Below are 25,450 nucleotides of genomic sequence, written 5' to 3'. Positions count from 1 at the left end.
GAGGAGCAGGAAAGCTGATGTTTCAGGTCAGGACCTTCTACAGAAATGGGGGAGGGGGAAGGGAGCTGGGAAGTAAATAGAGGGAGGATGGGTGGGGGGGTGGGGAAGGTAGGTGGGATGGTGACAGGTGGATGGAGATAGACAATGGTGGGGATTGGTCAGTGAGGTGGGAGGAGCGGATAGGTGGGAGAGAAGATGGACAGGTTGTGTCAGGTCAAGGAGTTGGGGATGGGAGGGATGGTTGGTCATGGGATGAGACCAGGGGTGGAGAGATTTTGAAACCGGTGAAATCCAAGTTTAGGCCATTGTAGGCTCCCGAAGTAGAATATGGGGCGCTGCTGCTGGAGCTTCCGGGTTGTGTCGTTGTGACACTTGGAGGATGCCCAGGATGGACATGTCACACAGGGAGTGGGAGGGGCAGTTAAAATGGTTGGCGACTGGAAGGTGTTGTCGTTTGTCATGAATCGAGCGCAGATGTTCTACAAAGTGGTCTGCGAGCCTCTGCTTGGACTCACCAATGTAGTAGGGTTAAATGCCATCTTAACCTGGTTTGGTTACATGTGACTCCAGGCCCACAGTGATGTGGTTGACTCTTAACTGCCCTCTAGGCAATTAGGGATGGGCATTAAATGTGGCCTAGCCAGCGATGGCCTCATCCTGTTAATGAATTAGAAAAATGCATACCCCTTATTTTTAAATTATGAGCTTACAGTCACATGTCAATCAGACTGGGTAAGGATCACAGATTTCCTTCGTTAAAGAGATTAAATAAACCAAATATGTCTTCACAACAATCAATGATAATTTAATGATCATCATCACTAGAAATGGAAGCAGGAGTAGGCCATTCGGCCCCTTGAGCCTGGTCCACCATTCAATAGGATCATGGTTGATCTAACACTCCTCACGTCCACTATCATTGAGACTAGTTTTTAATTCCATGTCTCTTAATTAAATGGTTTCAAACCCATTTCCCCCAAGGTCTTCTGGATAGTGAGTTCAGTGATATTACCGCTGCACCACCAGCTCACTCACTGAGTGGTACGCTATCCCACAGGATAAGCCGAGGCTAGCCCCTGGAACTGCAACGGTCTTTCCCATTCTCCTGTGTTTTTTTCACCAGAGGAAATCTGCCCTTTTTATTTAAAGGGCAGTGGATTGTTTCGAAGTCCTCTCTGTTGAAGTTCCTGAGGGAGATATCTGTGGGCTCCTCACTGGGGCAGTCATCTGTCAGAAATTGTTGTCACACAGGGCTCTACATGGTGTCTGAGATGGGCCTATCTACTGCTGTGGCCCTCACATGCAGACACACACTAGGTACTGATCAAGACCAGGAACCTGGTTTCTCTTTACTCCTCTCCCTAGCTTCGAGCGATGAGACTGATTGTCACACCCCATCTGTGTCCCAGCTGAGATCTTTTGGAGGGAGGACTGGCTTTCATATTGAACCTTTCACAATCCCGGGACATCTCCAAATGCATTTCAATACATTTGAGGTGCAGTCGCAGTTGTGAATTGGGTACTGCAGGAGCCAATCCGTGTACAGCAAACTCCACAGAAACAACAGTGTGATGACAGTTTGTGAAACTTGTCCATGACACTGCTGCTCGCTTTCAAGTAACCCAGCAGGGTGTGTTACTTTCACCTGACTTGGTCTAACATTGGCACCCAACAGCAGGCACCTCCAACTGTGTGGCTGTCCCTCTGCAGGTTGCTGAGGTATCAGACATGTGCTGGGACAGGCACTTGGCCAAGTGACTTTCTGTATCAGTGTGCCAGTGCTACCCGCTGTGATTGGCTAATTCCAGAAGCCGTGTGAGTTTATAACTACCTGTACCTAACACACTGGCAAAATCCTTATCCACCAGAACTCCCACTGAGCAGTATTAGCTCAGTCATTAAGACAAATCCTCACAGATCTTCCCTTCCAGGCAAAGGAGGAAAACAGCGAAAGTCCTGTGGGTGAACCACACGTGGCCTCCTCCAGGAAATCGCACGGTTATTAACGTGGATTCAGACAGTGGGATGAGAATAGACAAATGCTGTTGTTCCAGTGGAACTCACAGCTCTAGGCCCGATATCCTGTTAGATTTCAAACAGTGGTCTCACTAGCCCCAAAACGTCTAAATGCCAGAAGAGCCAATTGAACCCTCAAGTCCTTTCTTTCATGCGGTAAATTCCTGGCCAATCTGTCCCTTTTAGCCACCTGGTAATACCCTCACCCACACAGAAAAAGATTCAAATTTAAACTTTTCGTTGATCCTCGACAGCTCTTTTAAGGGAGACAGCTCCCGCAGTCCTTTGTACAAAGTGACATCGCCCCGAACTATGTGACCTAACCTGAATTTAATCATGTGCTCCTGTGGAGGAAATACCTTTTGTTTATCCACCTCAACTGTTTCATTCATTCCCAACACCTCCAGTAGGTCATTTCTTAATCTTCTCTGTTCGGGGTAAGACACAGCTTGATTTATGTTGGAGGCCACAGAGCAGTTTCCCTCAGGGAGGCACAGGGGAACATTTGTTCCTGGTGAGTATGTGTTAACATCATGGATAGAGTTCCTTCCTTTTGGAGGTTGGCCTTTATAATTTACAAGGTGTATCAATCATGTTTACAATGGAGCATTGAACGGGGGAATTAGGAGAGAGAGACCCATTTATCACCTTGAACCTGCTCTACATTCAATAAGTCCACGGCTGGTTTAATTGTGACCTCAACGGCACTCTGTCCCATGCCCAGCCTGATCGTCTTCAATGCCACCTGATGGACCGAGGATCTATATTACTCAATCTGAAAAATAATCATCAGCCCTGCCTTCAATAGCCATTGGAGAACAGCATCCCAAAGACTCAAAACCGTCTGAGTGAGGAAACATTCTCCACATTGTGGGCTGAGGAGACTGTTCCTGTGCTATACTGTTCTACCTCCATTGTGAATGAGTAAACTGTGTCCTTCATTCCAGTCCCTCTCACAGGAGGATACATTAACAGGAGCCAGGTGTAATCCTGGAGGTTAGGCCCACACAGTGTTGGGTAGTTAGGAGCCAGCCGCAGTGATAGCCAGAACATCATGTGTTCAGGATGGTTGAAAGGCAGGATAAGTGAGCTGTGAGAATGTCACTGCAGTTTGAAACAGACTTCCCCTTTCACCGTCACTGTGACAAAGAATTCCCGTTCAGTCTGAGGGACTGGTCAGAGGTCACTTGTTAGAGCAACACATTGATTCATCCTGTGTCCTCTGTAACATTCCAAGGGCACTCTAAAACCGCTGAGGTTCCGTCACTGTCTCCCTGTAGGAAACGCCCACAGCAAATGTGCACACAGCAAGATCCCACAAACAGCGCTGTTGGGCAATGGAAATAAATATGGCAAGATCATTTGTTCCAGTGATTCTAGTTCATTGGGATGGTGGATAAGTATCAACAGAACCACCACAGAATCACAGAATAGTTACAGTGCAGGAGAGGCAATCAGCCCACCATGTCTGGACCAAGTCTATTAACTAGGCCAATCTCCTGCCTGTCCACCATATCCTCGCACATCATTTCGATCCAAATAACCATCCAATACTCTTGTGAATGTCACTTTTGAAGACAAAGCAAGAAAGATGTGCATTTATGAAGTGATGCTTCGAAACACCAGGACATCTCAAAGTGCTTTACAGCCAATAATAGTCCTATAGAAGTACAGCCATTCTTGTATCAGGTCACAGCAGGGTCCCACACACAGCACTGTCATAAGAACCAGCTACTCTCCTTTTTTAATGCTCTAGCACTGTGTATTCATTAGTGGAATGTGGGTATTTTTCGTAAAGCCCAGTATTCGATGCCCCTCCTGGTTTTCCCTTGAACTGAATGTTGTAATCATCCATTTCAGGGGCTGTTAGAGTGAGCTGTGTGGGTCTTGAGTCACAAGTAGGCCAAAATTGTGAAGTTAATGGGGAATGGGCACACCCCCAATCTTCTAGAACAGGGAATTAATTTTTCACATCCAGCTGAGGCCGAGGATGCTTAACTAAAAGATCTGACACAGCAGCACTCCCACAGCACTGACCCTCCGACAGTGCCCACTCCCTCAGCACTGACCGTCCGACAGTGCCCACTCCCTCAGCACTGACCGTCCGACAGTGCCACATTCCCTCAGCACTGACCCTCCGACAGTGTGGCAGTCCCTCAGCACTGACCCTCCCTCAGTCGTGACCCACCCTCAGCACTGACCCTCCCTCATCACTGACCCTCCCTCAGCGCTGACTCTCCCTCAGCATTGACCCACCCTCAGCACTGACCCTCCCTCAGCATGACCCTCCCTCAGCACTGACCCACCCTCAGCACTGACCATCCCACAGCACTGACCCACCCTCAGCACTGACCCTCCCTCAGCGCTGACTCTCCCTCAGCATTGACCCACCCTCAGCACTGACCCTCCCTCAGCACTGACCCTCCCTCAGCATTGACCCTCCCTCAGCACTGACCCTCCCTCAGCATTGACCCTCCCTCAGCACTGACCCTCCCTCAGCATTGACCCACCCTCAGCACTGACCCTCCCTCAGCATGACCCTCCCTCAGCACTGACCCACCCTCAGCACTGACCATCCCACAGCACTGACCCACCCTCAGCACTGACCCTCCCTCAGCGCTGACTCTCCCTCAGCATTGACCCACCCTCAGCACTGACCCTCCCTCAGCACTGACCCTCCCTCAGCATTGACCCTCCCTCAGCACTGACCCTCCCTCAGCATTGACCCACCCTCAGCACTGACCCTCCCTCAGCATGACCCTCCCTCAGCACTGACCCACCCTCAGCACTGACCCACCCTCAGCACTGACCATCCCTCAGCACTGACCCACCCTCAGCACTGACCCTCCCTCAGCACTGACCCACCCTCAGCACTGACCCACCCTCAGCACTGATCCTCTCTCAGCACTGACCCTCCCTCAGCACTGACCCACCCTCAGCACTGACCCTCCCTCAGCACTGACCCACCCTCAGCACTGACCCACCCTCAGCACTGACCGTCCCTCAGCACTGACCCACCCTTGCCCCTGAAGTGATGTACCCGCTATAATATGTGTTTGCTGTGGGGTTTGATCTTTAACTTGATGTTGACATTATCAGCCACTGTCAGCCCCAGAGGAGACCACACACAGTGTCTGTCATCTCACAAAATAAAAGCAAGGCCCTGTGGATGCTGGAAATCTGAATCAAACACGGAGAATGCTGGAGAATAGCAGCGGTGTCTGTGGACAGAGTAAAACAGTTAATATTTGAAATTCAGGGACTCTTCATCAGTCGCGTGCCAGTCCGATCCTCAACTCCAGCCTGTGGTTTTCTTTCATTGCTGTGGCTCTTTATTGCAGAGACTTGATTTTTACACTGTGACCACCAAACTGGACTTTACTGGATTTGCCACAGAAAATGCAGGGCTTTTATTTGGATTCTGCAGAACCAGTGGCCATTCCTTCGTCAGTGTTGGTGTCTGTGACTGGGATTAGAAAGTCTCAGCCAGTGCAGGGCTTCCAAGGGCTCCAGGCCGTATTGTGAGCTGAAGCTTGAGGATCACAATCACCCAGGCAGCAAGGACCAATCTGTTGCCCCCCCGCCCCACACGCACCCTGCTTCAGATACAAAATTCTTGGCAGGATTTGTCAGGAGAGACGTTGAAAGGTAGTTTCCCCTTGTGGTAGGGTCTAGGACCAGAGGGTGTAATGTCAGAACTAATTGTCATTCATCTAAGACAGATTTGAGAAGGAATTTGTTCTCTTAGAGGGGAGCGAATCTGTGGAATTCCAGAGAACAGTCAAGGCTGGGTCATTCAGTAAATTCACGTCTGAGATGGACAGATGTTTAATCCGTGAGGGAACTGGGGGTCCTTGGGGGAAAGGCTGGAAAGTGAAGATGAGGATTATCAGATCCCTTTTAAAGTTGGAGTCTGTAGGCTAATGGCCCCTCCCCCACTGCTCATCGAGCAGTGTTTCTGAAGCTTTAAGCCTCAAGACAGTGGGAAAATATTTGGGAAACACTGTGTTGGCCTAGTGCCCTCTCCTCTGTGTTAAAATGTTTCTCAAGATCCACTCCAGAGGCTCAAGAGTCAAAGCCAGGCTGAAATTCCAGCACTGAGGGAATGCTATAGACGTGTTCTCTTTCTGGTGCGTCATTAAACCGAGGACTTGGCCAACACTAAACACAACAGATGGCCCTGTGGGAGCTCGCTGCGCAAGAATTTTCTTCACCTGAAAGATCCAGATGAAAACAGCCACATTGTGAGAGAAGTTAGTGCAATGGGCCAGAATGCAATCAGGGATTGAAGTCTGAGGGACAGAAACAGAGTTGTTGGAAAAGGTCAGCAAGTCTAGCAGCATCTATGACGAGAAAATCAGAGTTAACGTTTTGGGTCCTCCTTCCCTAATCTCCCCCCGCCGAGACTGGGGTGTCGCCCCTTCCTTAACCACCCGTCCATCAGCTCCTATCTGCTCTGAGAAATAGTCACCGGAGTCACCTTTCTGCCAGACCTGCTGAGCTTTTCCAGCAACTTAGTTTTTGTTCCTGATTTACAGCATCCGCAGTTCTTTCAGTTTTTATTGGATTTTGTGGACAGTCTGAAACACTTGTAGTGAGTTCAGGAGCTTGATGGGCTAATCTGATTGAGGCATTTAAAGTGACCGGTTTGATTGGGTAAGTACAGAGAATCAGGTTCCACTTGTGCCTTCTTTCAGATAATGCAATAGCAATAACAACACAAAAGTACATTTACATAGCACTGGTTTAGTGTAAGGGCACACGATGCAGTGTTTGACTGGAGCATTACCAAACAATGAATGATGCTGAGCCAGAGATGACATTACACCACCAGACATTGGAGCAGGAATAGACTACAAAACTGCTCTGTCATTCAATAATATCGTGGTTGAACTGATAATCCTTGAGTCCATTTTCCTATGTTGTCCACATAACTCTTGATTTCCTCACTGAGGGCCAAAAGGGGATTAAGAGCTGGGTTTTTAAAGGGGAGAGAGAATTTTGTTTTTATTCATTCAAGGGCATCTCTGGTCAGGCAGCATTTATTGCCTATCCCTAATTGCCCAGAGGTCAGTTGAGAGTTAACCACATTCCTGTGGGTCTGGAGTCACATGTAGGCCAAACTAGGTAAAGATGGCAGTTTCCTTCCCTGAAGGACATTAGTGAACCAGGTGGGTTTTCCCAACAGTCGACAATGGATTCACACTCATCATGAGATTAGTAATCCCAGACATTTATTGAATTCAAATTCCACCATCTGTCGTGGCAGGATTCGAACCAGGGACCCCAGAACATTAGATAACAAAGTGTGGAGCTGGATGAACACAGCAGGCCAAGCAGCATCTCAGGAGCACAAAAGCTGACGTTTCGGGCCTCGATCCTTCTCTGATGAAGGGTCTAGGCCTGAAACGTCAGCTTTTGTGCTCCTGAGATGCTGCTTGGCCTGTTGTGTTCATCCAGCTTCACACTTTGTTATCTTGGATTCTCCAGCATCTGCAGTTCCCATTATCTCCCCAGAACATCTGGGTCTCTGGATTAACAGTCCAGCGATAAAACCACTAGGCTATCGCTTCCCAAAACAGGTGGGAAATCCCAAGAGAAGGCAGGGCCAAGGAATTAAAATCGAGGATATACAAGATGCCTCAGAGGGCGGTAGGTCTGGAGTGGATTACAGGGACAGTGAAGGCCGGGCCATGGAGGGATAGCAAATCTAGAATAAGAATTTACAAATGTGGATCTCATTTTACTGGGAGCCAGCAAACAGAGGACTGGTAAGGGGTTGGGCTTAACAACTTGCAGTGAGCTAAAACATAGCCTGCAGTGTTTAAGGTGACTTCAAATATATAGAAGGTTGGGAGATCAGTCAGAGAATTGGAATCATCAATTAGTTAGAAACATTAAACTGACATATCATTCTCCCTGATAACGAAATGTGAGGCTGGATGAACACAGCAGGCCCAGCAGCATCTCAGGGGCACAAAAGCTGACGTTTTGGGCCTAGACCCTTCATCAGAGAGGGGGATGGGGTGAGGGTTCTGGAATAAATAGGGAGAGAGGGGGAGGCGGACCGAAGATGGAGAGAAAAGAAGATAGGTGGAGAGGAGAATGTAGATGGGGAGGTAGGGAGGGGATAGGTCAGTCCAGGGAAGACGGACAGGTCAAGGAGGTGGGATGAGGTTAGTAGGTAGGAGATGGAGGTGCGGCTTGGGGTGGGAGGAAGGGATGGGTGAGAGGAAGAACAGGTTAGGGAGGCAGAGACAGGTTGGGCTGGTTTTGGGATGCAGTGGGTGGGGGGAAGAGCTGGGCTGGTTGTGTGGTGCAGTGGGGGGAGGGGACGAACTGGGCTGGTTTAGGGATGCAGTTGGGGAAGGGGAGATTTTGAAACTGGTGAAGTCCACATTGATACCATTAGGCTGCAGGGTTCCCAGGCGGAATATGAGTTGCTGTTCCTGCAACCTTCGGGTGGCATCATTGTGGCACTCCAGGAGTCCCATGATGTACATGTCATCTAAAGAATGGGAGGGGGAGTTGAAATTTTTTACGACTTGGAGGTGCAGTTGTTTATTGTGAACCAAGCGGAGCTGTTCTGCAAAGAGGTCCCCAAGCTTGGGAACCCTGCAGCCCAATGGTATCAATTTGCACTTCACCAGCTTCAAAATCTCCCCTTCCCCCACCGCGTCCCAAAACCAGCCCAGTTTGTCAACTCAACCAACTGCACCACACAACCAGCCCAGCTCTTCCCCCCACCCACTGCATCCCAAAACCAGTCCAACCTGTCTCTGCATCCATAACATGTTCTTCCTCTCACCCATCCCTTCCTCCCACCCCAAGCCGCACCTCCATCTCCTACCTACTAACCTCATCCCACCTCCTTGACCTGTCCGTCTTCCCCTCCCTACCTCCCCACCTATACTCTCCTCTCCACCTATCTTCTTTTCTCTCCATCTTCGGTCTGCCTCCCCCTCTCTCCCTATTTATTCCAGAACCCTCACCCCATCCCCCTCTCTGATGAAGGGTCTAGGCCCGAAACGTCAGCTTTTGTGCTCCTGAGATGCTGCTGGGCCTGCTGTGTTCATCCAGCCTCACATTTCGTTATCTTGGATTCTCCAGCATCTGCAGTTTCCATTATCACTCACACGTATCATTCTCCCTCTTGTGTCGCTGTTATCTGATGGCATTATTCTAAAGCAGTAAAGATAGTTGTTTCTGGGATAATGGTTATTCCACACCCAACATCATTTATGAAGATTATCATGTCATTATCGTGTTATTCTTCACAGGAGATGGTTCTGTGCAAACTGTGCTGTTGCATCTCCCACCTTACAACCCTGAGCACACTTCAAAGCAGACTATATTGGCTGTAACGCGCTGTAAAAATGCACATCTTCCTCTCTCACTGCCCCTGCCCCGTGTAGCTGCTGTCTCAATGGTGACACACCTCAGTACTGAGCGAGCAGCATTCCTTCCTTTCCCAATCATATTCTCGCTGGCTGTCACCAAGGAGCCTGACTGGGAGGTGTGGCTACCGAAACACGATGCTGCTTGGCTGCATTTTCCCGTCCGCACGTTGAAATCCCACCGATCCAGTCGGACCAGTTCCGAACGTTGGGTGCCCAGCCCCGGCGAGTGCGTGAACTCACAGCAGGAGGACTGTGTCAGAGCTCAGTAGCACGCGGCTCCGAGTACAACAGCAACTTACCCCACAGATAACACAGTGTAGAGCTGGAGGAACACAGCAGTCACCCCATCACCCCCACTTCAGCCCAGTCAATGACCAATGGGCTCACTCCAATGGTTCTGCTTTAAGCTGCTGTCAGAATCGTGGTGCTCTCCCTGTTCGGTGTTGTCTTGGTTCTGTACCCTCGCTGCATGTTTGAAGCAACATGATCTATCCATCAGAAGTGATCACTGACGCTTCAGTTGAGAGAGTGGAAGCAGGGGGCCTCAAGAACAAGATGAACTTGGACAGGGGGAAAAGGGGAAATGATAGAGACAGAAAAACAAGAGAAAGATGAGAATTCAGGACTAGGACAGGGGCAGGATGGGTGACTATCAGAAGATAAATTAAAAACTGAAAGAACTGCGGATGCTGTAAACCAGGAACAAAAACAGAAGTTGCTGGAACAGCTCAGCAGGTCTGTAGGCATCCGTGAAGAGAAAATCAGAGTTAACGTTTCAGGTTCTGGGCGACTGTTCCTCAGAACTGCATTTCCAGCAATTTCCGTTTTTGAGTATCAGAAGCTGATCAATAGAAAGCTGTTTGATCTTAGTGACAAAGGAATTCATGAGGTCCTTGTCTTTAAGGTTGGAGACAAGGGGGTAGAGGAGGTGATGGAGTGGGGAGATGATAGAAAAGACTGTTTACCACAGAGAAAATCTAGAGGTTGTGTTTGGAGTAATGAGCAGTGTGAATGGAAGGCAGCAAGGAACTGCTAGTGCTTTATAAGCTCCAGCCAGATTTAGCAGTGAATGCTTGAACCAGTTATCCACCTTATCTTTTTAAACTTTGGATTTACTGAAGTGGAGATGTTGGGGTTGGGGGTGGGGGGGGAGTGGGGAAATGACTGGAGTACTGATTTTGCTGAGGGTGATGTTATCAAAGCTGGAGTTGAGGTCGTGCCTGAGCACATCAGTGAATGGAGGACCAAAGCCTAGGTGCTTGGAATTTTGAAAGTGCTGTTGTAAGCGAATTGGGGGATAATTTCCTTTTCTTGGGGAAGGCCCAATAGACACATGATACCAGACCTAGGCACGAGCCTTTCAGTTCATCAGCATTCTCAATACACATTGCAACCCACTCTCGGTCTGAACGGGTCATTCAATTCCCTTTCACCTCAGTGACCACCACCCTGACATTATTCCCATTTCTCAACCCCACTCCAATTATCCAAATTAGCAATGGGCTAATACACGTTTTCTCCTTTTAATCAAGGGGCGGCTTTAATTCCCAGATCAATGTGGGAAATCGAGGGTGAGTTGCTGAGGAATTGAGGTATGATGGGGAACATCACTAAGTGCGGATTAATTGACGCTGAGAGTGAGAAAGAGAGAGAGGGAGAGTTCCACAGGGGACTGCAATGCAATGGGGTTACTGTGAGGACAACATTCTTAACTGGGCAGACAATAGGACAAAAATCAGAGACGCTTCAGAGCTGTGATGAGTAATTTGAACAGACTGGGGTGACAAGAAAGCTTGCAAAGTCAGATGAGTTAATGGGAATTTCTTTCAATTTCCTTCACACCCTGTACAGTGATTTAATACGGACTAGGAGCATAGGAACTGAAGTAGGCCATTCAGCCCCTTGACCCTGCTCCACCATTCAGTAAGGTTATGGCTGATTTGTGGCCTAACTCCATATAGAATCATACAAACCAGAAACAGACCCTTTGGTCCAATCATTCTGTGCTGAACATAATCCCAAACTAAACTGGTCCCATCTGCCTACGCTTGGCCTAAATCCCTCCAAACATTTCATATCCATGAACTTATCCAAATGTCTTTTAAACATTGTAACTGTACCTGCATCCAACAATTCCTCTGGAAGCTCATCCCACACACGACCTACTCTCTGTGTCAAAAAAAAACTACCCCTCATGTATTTTATAAATCTCTCTCCCCTCAATTTAAACATATGCCCCATTAGTGTTGAAATCCCCCACCCTAGGAAAGCGACACCTGCCTGCCTTGGGCCCATATCGCTTGATACCCTTGGTTAATAAAAATCCATCCAGCTCAGATTTAAATTTAACAATCGAAATAACATTGACCGTTGTTTGAGGAAGAGAATACTGGTGTGGATTAATGATTGGCTAATGGATAGAAAACAGAGACTGGGATTAAAGGGTCATTCTTATGTAGGCAACCTGTGGTAAGTGAAGTAATTCAAGCATCAGCACTTGGGACCCAGCTATTCAAAATGTACATTCAGGGACCAAATATAACATTTCCAAATTTGCAGATGATCCAAAGCTGAGAAGGAACGTGTGTGAGAGGAAGGTGTAAAATGTTTTCAGGATTTGGGCAGAACGGACAAGAACATGACAGGTGGAATATAACGTGAGAAAATGTGAGGTTGTCTACTTTGGTAGGAACAGAGGTATCTTATCTGGGGGTGAGAGGCTGGGAAGTGTACAGGTACAAAGAGACGTCAATCCCCTTGTAAGTAATTTACTGAAGTTAGGTAATACTAATTGACAGATACAGCAAGCTATAAGGAAGACTGATGGATTGTTAGTTTTTATTGCAAGAGACCTTGAGGACAGGAGTAGAGAAATCTGGTTTCAACTGTATATGAACCTAGTTAGAGTACTGAGTGCAGTTTTGGTCACCTTGCCTCAAGGAAGATACAATTGTCATACAGGGACTACCCTAACAAAGGGCAAACTGGGCTCTAGAGTCAGAAGTAGGAAGAACTGCTGATGCTGGAGTCAGAGATAACACGGTGTGGAGCTGGAGGAGCACAGCAGGCCGGGCAGCATCAGAGGAGCAGGAAAGTTGACGTTTTGGGTCAGGACCCTTCTTCAGAAATGGGTTGTGCTATCTCTGACTCCAGCATCGGCAGTTCTTACTATCTCTGAGTGAGTTATAACCCCACTGTGAAGCCTCTTCTAGGGATGCCCACCTTGAAGAAGTTGCTGTCCTTCCTCCGGAGGCCCTTTTCTGAAGAAGGGTCCTGACCGAAACGTCAGCTTTCCTCCTCTCCTGATGCTGCCTGGTCTGCTGTGTTCCTCTTGCTCCACACGCTGTTATCTCTAGAGTCAGAAGTGGTTAAATTGAAACTTACAAAATTCTTCATAGTGTAGACAGGGGAAATGCTGGTAAGACATTCCCCCTGTTTGTGGAGTCTAGGAGTAGAAGCACAATTTTAAAATAAGGGCAATGCCATTTGGGACTGAGATGAAGGCAATTAAATTTACTTGGGGGGGTGACTCTTTGGAACTCTCTACCCCCTGAGGTCTGTGGAAGCTCAGTCTTTCAGTTTGTTTAAAGTAGAGGTTTATACATTTTTAACTCTTAATGAGAAGAGGCGAATGGGGGTAGTGTGAAATGATTGATCATCCAGCATCATCATAAATTATGGAGCAGGTTTGATGGGCTGAATGGTCTATTCCTATCTGTATATATAGTGGGGGCAGGATTTTGGGTTTGTGGGCAGGATGGCCAACAGTGTCAGAGATGGGCAGTGACCCCACGTCATGTGAGAAACAATTGATAATATTTGACCCGAGACTGACCAGTTAGTGGCTGAAGAACGCAATCACCCGGCAACAGCTCTCGGAGCGAGGAGGTGGTCAGCTCAGAAAGGGCTGCAGGAAGGCAGAGAGCAGGAACTTGCTCCTTGAGGTGAACTCTCACCAACTTTAAATGCAATTGGTGGGTGTCCACACCAGCCATTGTAGTGGGATTACCTCCAGGTTGCACAGGGACATCCTGGCCTCCTGCCTGGAATGCTGACCTGCAGCTATCTCTCACAGGTAGGCCACCTCCAGGCATTCGGCCGAGTACCCAACATCACAAAAAATGCACAGGCCAATTGGAAAAGTTTGGTTGACCTCTGTTAATTGGCCTTAATGGGCCATTCCATGACCTGAACTGGACCCACTTGGACAGTGAGCTTCCCAGCTCCGATACCATTTCTGGGAAAATGTTGCAGACTACATAGTGCTGGCATTGTTTGTTTGTTAGTGGGATACGGGCTTTGATGGCTACCAAGTGGGTTTTTTTTCCACTATGTGAGGCCAAGTCCCACCAGGAAAGAGATGATGGCAGCAGCCAGACTGGACAGTCATACAACATGGTGGGCATGGGTTAGGCTTCATTTTAGCAACAACCCGCTGCAGGCCATGTGCTCCAGGGACATCCACAAGGTGGTGAAGGAGGGAATTCCAGGAGATTGGCAGAGGGACAACTTGTCGATCAGTGATGGTCAGTGAGTGAGTGAGGGTCAGTCAGTGAGTGAGGGACAGTGAGTGAGTGAGGGTCGGTCAGTGAGTGAGGATCGGTCAGTGAGTGAAGGTCAGTCAGTGAGTGTGGGTCGGTCAGTGAGTGAGGGTCAGTCAGTGAGTGAGGGTCAGTGAGTGAGTGAGGGTCAGTGAGTGAATGAGGGTCAGTCAGTGAGTGAGGGTCAGTCAGTGAGTGAGGGTCGGTCAGTGAGTGAGGGTCAGTCAGTGAGTGAGGATCAGTCAGTGAGTGAGGGTCAGTCAGTGAGTGAGGGTCGGTGAGTGAGTTAGGGTCAGTGAGTGAGGGTCAGTCAGTGAATGAGGGTCAGTCAGTGAGTGAGGGTTGGTCAGTGAGTGAAAGTCAGTCAGTGAATGAGGATCAGTCAGTGAGCGAGGGTCGGTCAGTGAGTGAAAGTCAGTCAGTGAGTGAGGGTCAGTCAGTGAGTGAGGGTCGGTCAGTGAGTGAGGGTCAGTGAGTGAGGGTCAGTTAGTGAGTGAGGATCAGTCAGTGAGTGAGGGTCAGTCAGTGAGTGAAGGTCGGTCAGTGAGTGAGGGTCAGTGAATGAGGGTCAGTCAGTGAGTGAGGGTCAGTCAGTGAGTGAAAGTCAGTCAGTGAGTGAGGGTCATTCAGTGAGTGAGGGTCAGTCAGTGAGTGAAAGTCAGTCAGTGAGTGAGGGTCAGTCAGTGAGTGAGGGTCAGTGAGTGAGTGAAAGTCAGTGAGTGAGTGAGGGTCAGTGAGTGAGTGAGGTCAGTGAGTGAGGGTCAGTCAGTGAATGAGGATCGGTCATTGAGTGAGGGTCAGTCAGTGAGTGAGGATCAGTCAGTGACTGAGGGTCAGTCAGTGAGTGAGGATCAGTCAGTGAGTGAGGGTCGGTCAGTGAGTGAGGGTCAGTCAGTGAGTGAGGATCAGTCAGTGAGTGAGGGTCAGTCAGTGAGTGAGGATCAGTCAGTGAGTGAGGGTCAGTCAGTGAGTGAGGGTCGGTGAGTGAGTTAGGGTCAGTAAGTGAGGGTCAGTGAGTGAGTGAGGGTCAGTGAGTGAGTGAGGGTCAGTCAGTGACTGAGGGTCAGTCAGTGAGTGAGGATCAGTCAGTGAGTGAGCGTCGGTCAGTGAGTGAGGGTCAGTCAGTGAGTGAGGGTCGGTCAGTGAGTGAGGGTCAGTCAGTGAGTGAGGGTCGGTGAGTGAGTTAGGGTCAGTGAGTGAAAGTCAGTCAGTGAGGGAGGGTCGGTCAGTGAGTGAGGGTCGGTCAGTGAGTGAGGATCAGTCAGTGAGTGAAAGTCAGTCAGTGAGTGAGGGTCAGTCAGTGAGTGAGGGTCAGTGAGTGAGTGAAAGTCAGTGAGTGAGTGAGGGTCAGTGAGTGAGTGAGGTCAGTGAGTGAGGGTCAGTCAGTGAATGAGGATCGGTCATTGAGTGAGGGTCAGTCAGTGAGTGAGGATTAGTCAGTGACTGAGGGTCAGTCAGTGAGTGAGGATCAGTCAGTGAGTGAGGGTCAGTCAGTGAGTGAGGGTCAGTCAGTGAGTGAAAGTCAGTCAGTGAGTGAGGGTCAGTGAGTGAGTGAGGGTCAGTCAGTGAGTGAGTGAAGTCAGTGAGTGAGGGTCGGTCAGTGAGTGAGGGTCAGTCAGTGAGTGAGGATCAGTCAGTGAGTGAGGGTCAGTCAGTGAGTGAAAGTCAGTCAGTGAGTGAGGGTCAGTGAGTGAGTGAGGGTCAGTGAGTGAGTGAGTGAGGTCAGTGAGTGAGGGTCAGTCAGTGAATGAGGGTCAGTCAGTGAGTGAGGGTGGGTCAGTGAGAGAGGGTCAGTCAGTGAGTGAGGGTCGGTCAGTGAGTGAGGGTCAGTCAGTGAGTGAGGGTCAGTCAGTGAGTGAGGATCGGTCAGTGAGTGAGGATCGGTCAGTGAATGAGGGTCAGTCAGTGAGTGAGGGTCAGTCAGTGAGTGAGGATCGGTCAGTGAATGAGGGTCAGTCAGTGAGTGAGGGTCAGTGAGTGAGTGAGGGTCGGTCAGTGAGTGAGGATCGGTCAGTGAATGAGGGTCAGTCAGTGAGTGAGGGTCAGTCAGTGAGTGAGGGTCGGTCAGTGAGTGAGGATCGGTCAGTGAATGAGGGTCAGTCAGTGAGTGAGGATCGGTCAGTGAGTAACAATTTGAAACAGGGTTCAGATGGGTCACTGCTGGTGACTGGATTTAAAGTAACCTGCATGTGAGAGAGAGACGACGATGAGCAGGGTCAGTTCTGAAGAAGGGTCTAGGCCCGAAACATTAGTTTTCCTGCTACTCTGTTGCTGCTTGGCCTGCTGTGTTCATCCAGCTCTACACCTTGTTATCTCAGATTCTCCAGCATCTGCAGTTCCTCCTATCTCTGAGGAGCAACCAGGTGAGTTGTAATGATCTGGAATGCATTCCCTCTCAGTGAATTTCAGAAAGCCATCTGGTTGATTTGTGACATGAAGATTGACAGATCAATGAATACAGTCGAAGATTATATAACTCTCACCATGAAGAGCTGGTACAGGAATGATGGCCCAAATAGCCTCTTGTGCTGTACCTGTTGATGATTGTATGTACAGTAGCTGTAATCTTTGCCTTTCTCTGTGTGTGACAATGTCTTGTCCATTTCAGTGAGTTGCCTGTGCTGATTTCCCGTATGCAGAAGAATGGCGACCAGGTGGAAAGGGATATTCTGGATACAGAGGAAAAATTGCGAGCTGTGAGTAGGATTTCTTCAGCTGTGAGCGCTGGGAAAGGGCTTGGTGTGCAGGTTATGAACAGAACTGGTAAGGCTGGGAGGGTAGGTCAGGCTGAACAGGGAGGAGCTTTATCAATATCAGACACTTTACAATTGCTCCGGAGTCCACCAAGCTTTCTGACACATTAAGCATTTTGAAAGTGGAGACCCCATCAAACCTGGTGCTGCCAACCTGCACTCAGCAAGACCCCATGGTCAGTAGTGAGATATATCTGTAGATAAACCAAGGGATTACTACTGGCCGGGAGACCAAGCGCGCGCGTGCGTGCATGCACACACACACACACACACACACACACGTTGTTCTTTGGAATAATCTAATCAACATCTATTTCAGAGAGGGAAGCCAGGGTTAGGGTGAACAGTGAGGATATGGGCCGCAGAGTTTGGAATGAGTTTATGGAGGAAAGGATGTGGTCAGCAATGTGCTGGAGAAAGTCCAGTTCAGAGGGAATGAAGTCATGGTCAAAGAATGAGCTCAGGTGGTGAGCAAGCTGGTGATAGATGCTCCTGGGATAATAGAATCCCTGTGGTGTGTAGGTAGGCCACTTGTCCCATTTAGTTTATACCGAACCTCTGAAGAGCATCCCATCAAGACCCACTGCCACCTTCTAACCCTGGATTTGCCATGGCTAACCCACCTAGCCTGCACCTCCCCAGACACTGTGGGTAATTTAGCATGGCCAATCCACCCCAACCTGTACATATTTGGTCTCTGGAAGACACCCATGCAGACATGGGGAGAATGTGCAAACTCCACACAGACAGTCACCCACGACTGGAATCAACCCCTGGCTCCTGGTGCTGTGAGACAGCAGTGCTAACCGCTGAGCTAATGTGATGGTGGAGGTAGTCCCTCTCAGAGTCAGCCTTGTCCCCCAGGTTGCACATAACGTGATTTATGCACGAGGACTCCCAAATCCCTCTGTAGCTTTGTGAAGCCTTTTTCCTTTAAATAACATTCAGCTCCTCTATTCTTCTTGCCACTGTGCATAAACTCACTCTTTCCCACACTATATTCTATCTGTCAACTTTTCGCTTAACCTGATTGTACCCCTCTGCAAACACTCTGTATCATCCTCATCTTTCGCCTTTCCACTTAATTTTGTGTCATCGGCTATTGCATCAAAATCACAAATTGTTAGAAAAAACTCAGCAGGTCTGGCAGCATCTGTGGAGAGAAAGCAGAGGTAATATTACAGAAGAAGGGTCACTGAACCTGAAATGTTAACTCTACTTTCTCTCTCCACAAATACTGCTTGACTTGCTGAGTTTCTCTAGCAATTTCTGTTTTTGTTTCTGATTTCCAGCATCTGTGGTTGTTTAGTTTTCTTGAATTTAATATATTCACTCTCCTAATCCAAGTCATTAATATATCATAAATAATTGGCCCCAGTTATTATCCATATACCACTTCGACCGGTTACAATTTATCACCCTGAAAATGCGCTGAGACAATTCGCTGTCTAGCCAGACCTCCATTCATACTAATATCTAACCCCCAATACCATAGGGTCTTATCTTTATAAGTTGCTTAACTTGTGGTGTTTGGTCACATGCCTTCCGGAAATCTAACCTTATTACACCCAATGGTTCCCCTTTATCTATCCTACTGTTACCTCAATAAAGAATTTAATACTTTTTCTTTCAGGCCAGAGGTTGAATCATTATGTATATTCAAGGCTGAGATAGACACATTTTTAATCAGTGAGGGAATCAAAGAAAAGTCAGGAAAGTGGAAGTGAGGATCAGCCATGATCTCATTGAATGATGGAGCAGACTCGGTGGGCTGAATGTAACACTTCTGCTGCTAAGTTTTATTGGCTTTGTGATATCGTTCAGGCTCAGAGTGCAGCCAGGATGAGTCAGTCGCTGGAGAACAGAGTCCTTGAAGACAGTGACTTCAGTCTATCCAGTTCTTAATTGCAGGAAATTTCTGGTTGATATTTGGATGATCAGTCTGATAGTTTGCCACAGAGTTGAGGAAGACAAGTCTCTGTAGATTTTCAGGCTATGTTAGATAACGTGATGGAAATTTTAAAAGCTGACTCAAAATGCCACGGATAGTATAATAGGACAATAGGATAAATTCTTGACAAACTGTGTGCACAAGCATGATATGTTCTGATAGATTGACTATATTTGCTTCTCTTGATTAAATTTTCAGGATACTATAAATTACCAGAACAAACGCCCATTCAAATACGAGTCTGTGAACAATGAAAATCTGGCTCGGTCAGAGGGACTGCTTAAGGATCTTTTTCTGGATGCAGACAAGGCAAAGAAGCTGAAACATCCCCAGGCATCCGATATCGAACTTGAGTGAGTTGAATATTACGGGACATTGCTGTTTTGTGGATGCCCTCATCATTAGGACGAGTTAAAGTCTCTCTTGGACAACTTGATGATCTACATACTAGAAAACCTGAAAATGAAAAGGTTCTGTCTGCAAAAATGAGCATGATGTCCCCAAAAACCTAACTGCTTTACCAGGGACAAAAACTGAAGTTGCTGGAAAAGCTCAGCACATCTGGCAGCATCTGTGAAGAAAACATCAGTTAACGTTTCGGGTCCCCCTTCCCTAACCTTCTAGAGACTGGGGTGACCCCCCCCTTCCCTACACCCTCCCCATCGGCTGCCATCAATTCTGAGAAAGGGTCACTGGATCGGAAACATTAACTCTGATTTCTTTTCTTCAGAGATGCTGCCAGACTCGCTGAGGTTTTCCAGCAACTTCTGTTTTTGTTCCTGATTTACAGCATCTGCAATTCTTTTGATTTTTGTTTCACCATGGAAGCCTGTTGTCCTTTACCCAGTCTGGGCCTACATGTGACTCCAGTTCAAAAGCAACATTGACACTTCTCTGCAGTGGTCTTCAGATGTGCAGATGGGCTGAGCTCACCATGCACTCCCTCAGGACCATCAGAGATGGGCAATAAATGTGCTTCACCCACCAGCAATGTCATCGCCCACCCTGAGAATGAATAAAGTTAATTTCAAACTTGGGCTCAAACTGATAGTGCTGAACTGTAAACAGGGGAGAGGCATGCAAAAGTAATTCAACTGAGTCAGTTTGAAACTTATTTAGGTCCTAAGCATTTCTAGCCCCATGTGGCTTGACCTTCTCAGGTTTTGTACCCACATAGACCTGGTTCAGATCCTAGGATTTTCCTCAAAGTGATTGAGAGAGCTGGCTGCATGAAAATGGGTGATGAGATAGATTCTAATTCAGAATTTTGACAATTCCCATAAGCCATACAATCTGTGTAGTGCAGATACAGGCCATTCGGCCCGTGCTGACACTCCAACGAGCATCCCGCCCAGACCCTATCCCCACATTATGATCGCTAATCTCACTAAACCTGCTCATTATGGGCAACTTCCTATGGCTAATCTGCCTGCAAACCCCTGGATACTACAGGCAATTTCCCACAGCCAATCCACCCTAACCTGCACATTTTTGGACCATGGGAGGAAACTGAAGCACCTGAGGCTGGAATTGAACCAGGATCCCATGTGCTGTGATGCAGCTGTGCTAACGCCTGAGCCACCATGCCACATGGCTTTCCTGATCTCATTTTCAACGTATCCACTGACATACACACACACACACTGTACTGAGCCCCTCAATTAGGGTCCAGTCTGTAACTCACTCCCACTGTCTATTATTCTGTATATAAACTGCACTGAGCCCCTTGATTAGATTCCAGTCTGTAACTCACTCCTGGTATCTGTTATTCTATATACAAACCACCTGAAACTCTCGATTTGATTCCAGTCTGTAACTCACTCCCGGGTAATTGTTATTCTTTTGTGTTTTTAAATTAGATCTCAGCCTGTACCTCACTCCTGACCATTCTCTGTATAAAACATCTGATAAGCTTCTGGTCTGTAAAACAGTCCCTGACAACCATCGTTCTGTAGACAATCATGCTGAATTCAATCAGGAACAAAAACAAAGTTGCTGGAAAAGCCCAGTGGGTTTGGCAATATCTGTGAGAGAAAAAACAGAGTTAGTGTTTCAGGTCAGCTGACCCTTCCTCAGAGCTGGATTAAATCGTTGCCTATAAGTTATTTCTTAGCAGGTAACTTTCCAAATCACTGCTCAATCTGTTGGTCTTGCTCCCTTGTGGCAAGCCACATGGCTTTCCTGATCTCATTTTCAATGTATCCACTGACACACACACACACATAGATCCAGGTGCCACCCAATATCCTTGGGTATTGGAATTTCTGTCCATAGAATTTGCAAAAGAATGAGGGTGGGGGGGCCATTGGGGTAGGGGAAGGGATCTTTTCCAAATAAAGAATCCTTCATGACAAGGATTAGCCTGAACAACAAATTTGGGGTGTACTTTTTAAATGGAATTAACTGGATATTTGAAAACAAGAATCCTTGAATAGGATGTGGGAATAGTGACAATGGACTTACTGCATACTTGCGCTGCGTTTGTGTGTGTGTTCAGGGTCAGCATAATTTGAAACTTCAGGCGCTATTTAAATGCAGGGGTTACATAACGGGATGTTACAGCCCAATGTGTTGAAACTTGCCTCAAGGGAGCAAGACCAACAGATTGAGCAGTGATTTGGAAAGTTATCTGCTAAGAAATAACTTATAGGCAATGATTTAATCCAGCTCTGAGGAAGGGTCACCTGACCCGAAACATTAACTCTGTTTTTTCTCTCACAGATATTGCCAAACCCACTGGGCTTTTCCAGCAACTTTGTTTTTGTTCCTGATTGAATTCAGCATGATTGTCTACAGAACGATGGTTGTCAGGGACTGTTTTACAGGCCAGAAACTTATCAGATGTTTTATACAGAGAATGGTCAGGAGTGAGGTACAGGCTGAGATCTAATTTAAAAACACAAAAGAATAACAATTACCCGGGAGTGAGTTACAGACTGGAATCAAATCGAGAGTTTCAGGTGGTTTGTATATAGAATAACAGATACCAGGAGTGAGTTACAGACTAGAATCTAATCGAGGGGCTCAGTGCGGTTTATATACAGAATAACAGACAGTGGGAGTGAGTTACAGACTGGAATCTAATCGAAGGGCTCAGTGCAGTTTATATACAGAATAACAGACAGTGGGAGTGAGTTACAGACTGGAATGGTATCGAGGGGTTCAGTGAAGAGCGGATTCAGTGAAGAGGGGATTCATGAAGAGGAGATTCAATGAGGCTGTATTGTGTTGGCACAGCTGACAATTAAAAATTGGCTGGCATCAATGTGGCATTAGAAATAACTGCAAAGTTAGCCAGTCAGAACCTGATCAGTATTTTGTGTGTTTCATGTCTGTTTAGTATCAAGAGAATGCATGAGCGTTGGGCTAAACAGTGCTCAGCTTATCGAGACCTCTACGAGAAGCTGCAAATTCCCAAAGGAGACAATTCTGTGGACTGGTCTGACATCCTGGCACAGAAACAGGTATAGTATTCACTTCCCTCCAATAGCTCCCTTCCCCGTATACAACACAAGCTCTGTGAGGACCTGCATGCTAACTCATACTGCTCTGTCTCTTGACACTGACAGAAGTTACCCCAATCCAAATCCTCACCTTCATTTTCAGCATCAGCTCTGGCCTCTGTCTCCAGCTGTGGCATAACCTCCTGAGGTCCACAGTCCTCAGAGGTCACTGCACATTCTCATTTCCATTTCTGTATGTGACCTCAATAGCCTGCACCTGGATTTCTTTCCCTAACTCCTCTTCATCCTCTTCATCCACCATCCTTCAAACTGCCATTTTTCGTCTTCCCTTCCATGTAAACACAGAGTCTTAGAACTGTTATGACTCAGGAAAAGGCCATTCGGCCCTCTGGGCCTGCACCAACTCTATACCTTCATGCTAAACTCATTTTCCCTCATATCCCTGCACACCATTTCTATCCAAATAACCATCCAATGACCCTCTTGAATGTCTCAATTGCCCCAAACACATTTCCAGACCCCAATTCTTGTTGTGTCAAAACTTTTTTCTCATGTTTCCCCATTTGCACATCGCGTCAAACCTATTGCACCTCACTCTTGTTCCTTTTATGACCAGGAACAGCTTCTCCCTGTCCACGCTGTCCGACCCACTCATGATTTTATCAACTCTCCTCTCAACTTTCTTCTCTGCAAGGAGAACACTCCCCAACATCTTCAATCTATCCTCAACACTCAAGTTTCTTATTCCTTTGTAACATTCTTTCAAATCACTTCTGCATTTTCTCCAAACAAAACAGAAAATCTTGGAAATACCCATCAGAGAGAAATATACAGATAATGTTTCAGGTCAAGAATGTTTGGCAGTGCTGATTCAGTGGGCCACTGTGGCCTGTATGATTCTATTTTTCTTGATGTTTCTAAAGTGAACCTGAACTGTATCTCTCTCAACAGATGCTGACAGAGGTGCTGAGTATTTCCAGAAATTTCTATTTTCATTTTCATTTCAGGTTTCCTCAGTATCCACAGAGCTTGTTGGTTTCAGGTTATCATGAGATCAGCTGTGAACTGAGGAGCAGGTATGAGGGGCTGAATGGCCAATTCCTGCTCCTTGGCTTTGCTTTTGCTACGATTTCCTCACTGTCCAATGTTGTCTGATTATGCTCCGAAGAAGTGACCGTAGGGATGGGCCTGACTGCATGCTTAACACTCCAAACCTAAAAAGACCTCGGGGTGTAGACACACAGTTCATTGGAAATCAAGTCACAGGTAGGCAGAATGGTAAAGAAGGCTTTTGTCATGCTTACCTTTATTGTTCAGTACACTGAGTACAGGAGTTGTGACATCATTTTGTGACTATATAGGACGTTGGAGAGGCCCCTTTTGGAATACTGCACACTAATCTGGCTGCCCTTCTACAGGAAGGATGTTGTTAACCTTGAGAGGGCTCAAAAAAGATTTACAAGGATGTTGCCAGGGTTGGAGGATTTGAGCTACAGGTACAGCCTGAATAGAATTTTCCCTGGAGCATCAGAGTCTGAGGGTTGACCTTACGGAGGTTTAGAAAGTCATGAGGGGCATGGATAGGGTGAATAGCCAAGGTCTTTTCCGCAGGGTAGGGGAGTCCAAAACTAGAGGGTATAGATGTGGAGATGCCGGTGTTGGACTGGGGTGGACAAATTCAGAAGTCATATGGAACCAGGTTATAGTCCAATCAATTTATTTGAAATCAAAAGCTTTTGGAGTGCCGCTCCTTCCTCAGGTGAAGCGACTTCCTGATGTCGTGTGACTTCTGACTTCAGAGGATATAGGTTTAAGGTGAGAGGGGAAAGGTTTTAAAGGGTCCTGAGGAGCAACGTTTTCTCACAGAGGCAGATACAATTACAACTTTAAAAAGTAACTGAGTGGGTACATGAATAGGAAGGGACAGGGACCAGTGCTGGCAAGTGTGGCCTGGACAGATTGGGATAACAAGGTGTCAAGCTGGATGAACACAGCAGGCCAATCAGCATCAGAGGAGCAGGAAGGCTGATATTTCAGATCTGGACCCTTCTTCAGACCCTTTTTCTGAAGAAGGGTCCAGACCCGAAACGTCAGCCTTCCTGTTCCTCTGATGCTGCTTGGCCTGCTGTGTTCATCCAGTTCACACCTTGTTATCTCAGAGAATCCAGCATCTGCAGTTCCAACTGTCTCTAAGTCAGATTGGGATGCCTAGTTGACATGGACTAGTTGGGCCGAAGGGTCTGTTTTCATGCTGTATGGCATTATGACTGTACATCACCAGCAAATGAACAAAGTGTGTGAGACATAACTGTCTCCCCATGCCTCAAAGTTACCATTCACTGGTTACAATGCACTCCAGCTTTCATCTTATGTTTTGAGGAAGGGTCACCGGACCCAAAATGTTAACTCTGAATTTTTCACTTCACAGATGCCACCAGACCTGCTGAGCATTTCCAGCAGCTTCTGTTTTTGTTCCAGATATAACCTTGCCTCTACAGCTGTCTGCATTGCTCTGCCGTCACCTCTATCCTCATGCTTTAACCCCCGTCACCACCTTCTGTTTCTGTGTTCACAGAGGGAAGTCAATAATGGCGGATATGGACCACAGTTGTCAGAGCTGGAGAGACAGATTGCAAGTCACCACATTCTGAGCAAAGAGATCGAAGCTTACAGCCCGCAGATCAACAGCCAGTCCATCAAAGACACGGTAAAGGAGTGGGTTAGGCGTGGGCAAAGCCAACATTTACAAACTACAGAGGGCCACAGTCATTGTTCGAACCCAGTGTTGTCAATGATACTTCCATTAGTAATTGGCACTACTTCAGAAATGTTTCTTCCAGCTACATCCCAGAGCAGACAGGATTAGAGTCTGACCCTGGCGTGTACTGCTCAGCAGGTGAGGTGTCATTACTAGGCAAAATTCCCTCTCCGGACAACTCTATTCTGGCAAGTCCCAGCACCAGAGAGCGATAGAGAGTGCTCGAATATCAGCAGGTAAGGACTGGGTCCACAGAGTCCCCTTAAAGTCTCTCGTTAGCTCCTCAGTACCATCATGTGAGCCAGCATTGAAGAATTCCTGACCTGTGAGCATCATTAATGACTGACCATTGTATCAGAGCGCAGCAGCTCAGTTTAAGAAATCCGGTCAGAATGGCCCGGCTGGGCCAGAGGGTCTGTTTCTGCATGACTGTGAATAGAGAACATGATCTAGGCAGCCACATTTATACCACTGTGAGAGTACTGCACTGTCAGAGGGTCAGTGCCGAGGGAGTACCGCACTGTCGGAGGGTCAGTGCTGAGGGAGTGCCGCACTGTCGGTGTGTCA

At 47.4% G+C, this 25,450-nt stretch overlaps 1 protein-coding gene across 1 annotated transcript in view; it reads left to right on the top strand.

The window, feature by feature from the left end:
* The window catches only part of evpla (envoplakin a), a 71,678-nt gene that overhangs the window by 8,998 nt on the left and 37,230 nt on the right, over positions 1-25,450 (top strand). The window contains exons 2-5 of the mRNA XM_048554839.2: positions 16,566-16,653; positions 18,860-19,014; positions 22,002-22,125; positions 24,701-24,832. Of these exons, the coding sequence (XP_048410796.2) occupies positions 16,566-16,653; positions 18,860-19,014; positions 22,002-22,125; positions 24,701-24,832 (499 nt within the window). The remainder of the gene's footprint in view (positions 1-16,565; positions 16,654-18,859; positions 19,015-22,001; positions 22,126-24,700; positions 24,833-25,450) is intronic.

This window comes from Stegostoma tigrinum, chromosome 22 (genome assembly GCF_030684315.1).
Source record: "Stegostoma tigrinum isolate sSteTig4 chromosome 22, sSteTig4.hap1, whole genome shotgun sequence".
Taxonomy (NCBI): domain Eukaryota; kingdom Metazoa; phylum Chordata; class Chondrichthyes; order Orectolobiformes; family Stegostomatidae; genus Stegostoma; species Stegostoma tigrinum.
Note: the sequence above shows the minus strand (reverse complement) of the source record. Positions and strands in the feature narration are given on the sequence as shown.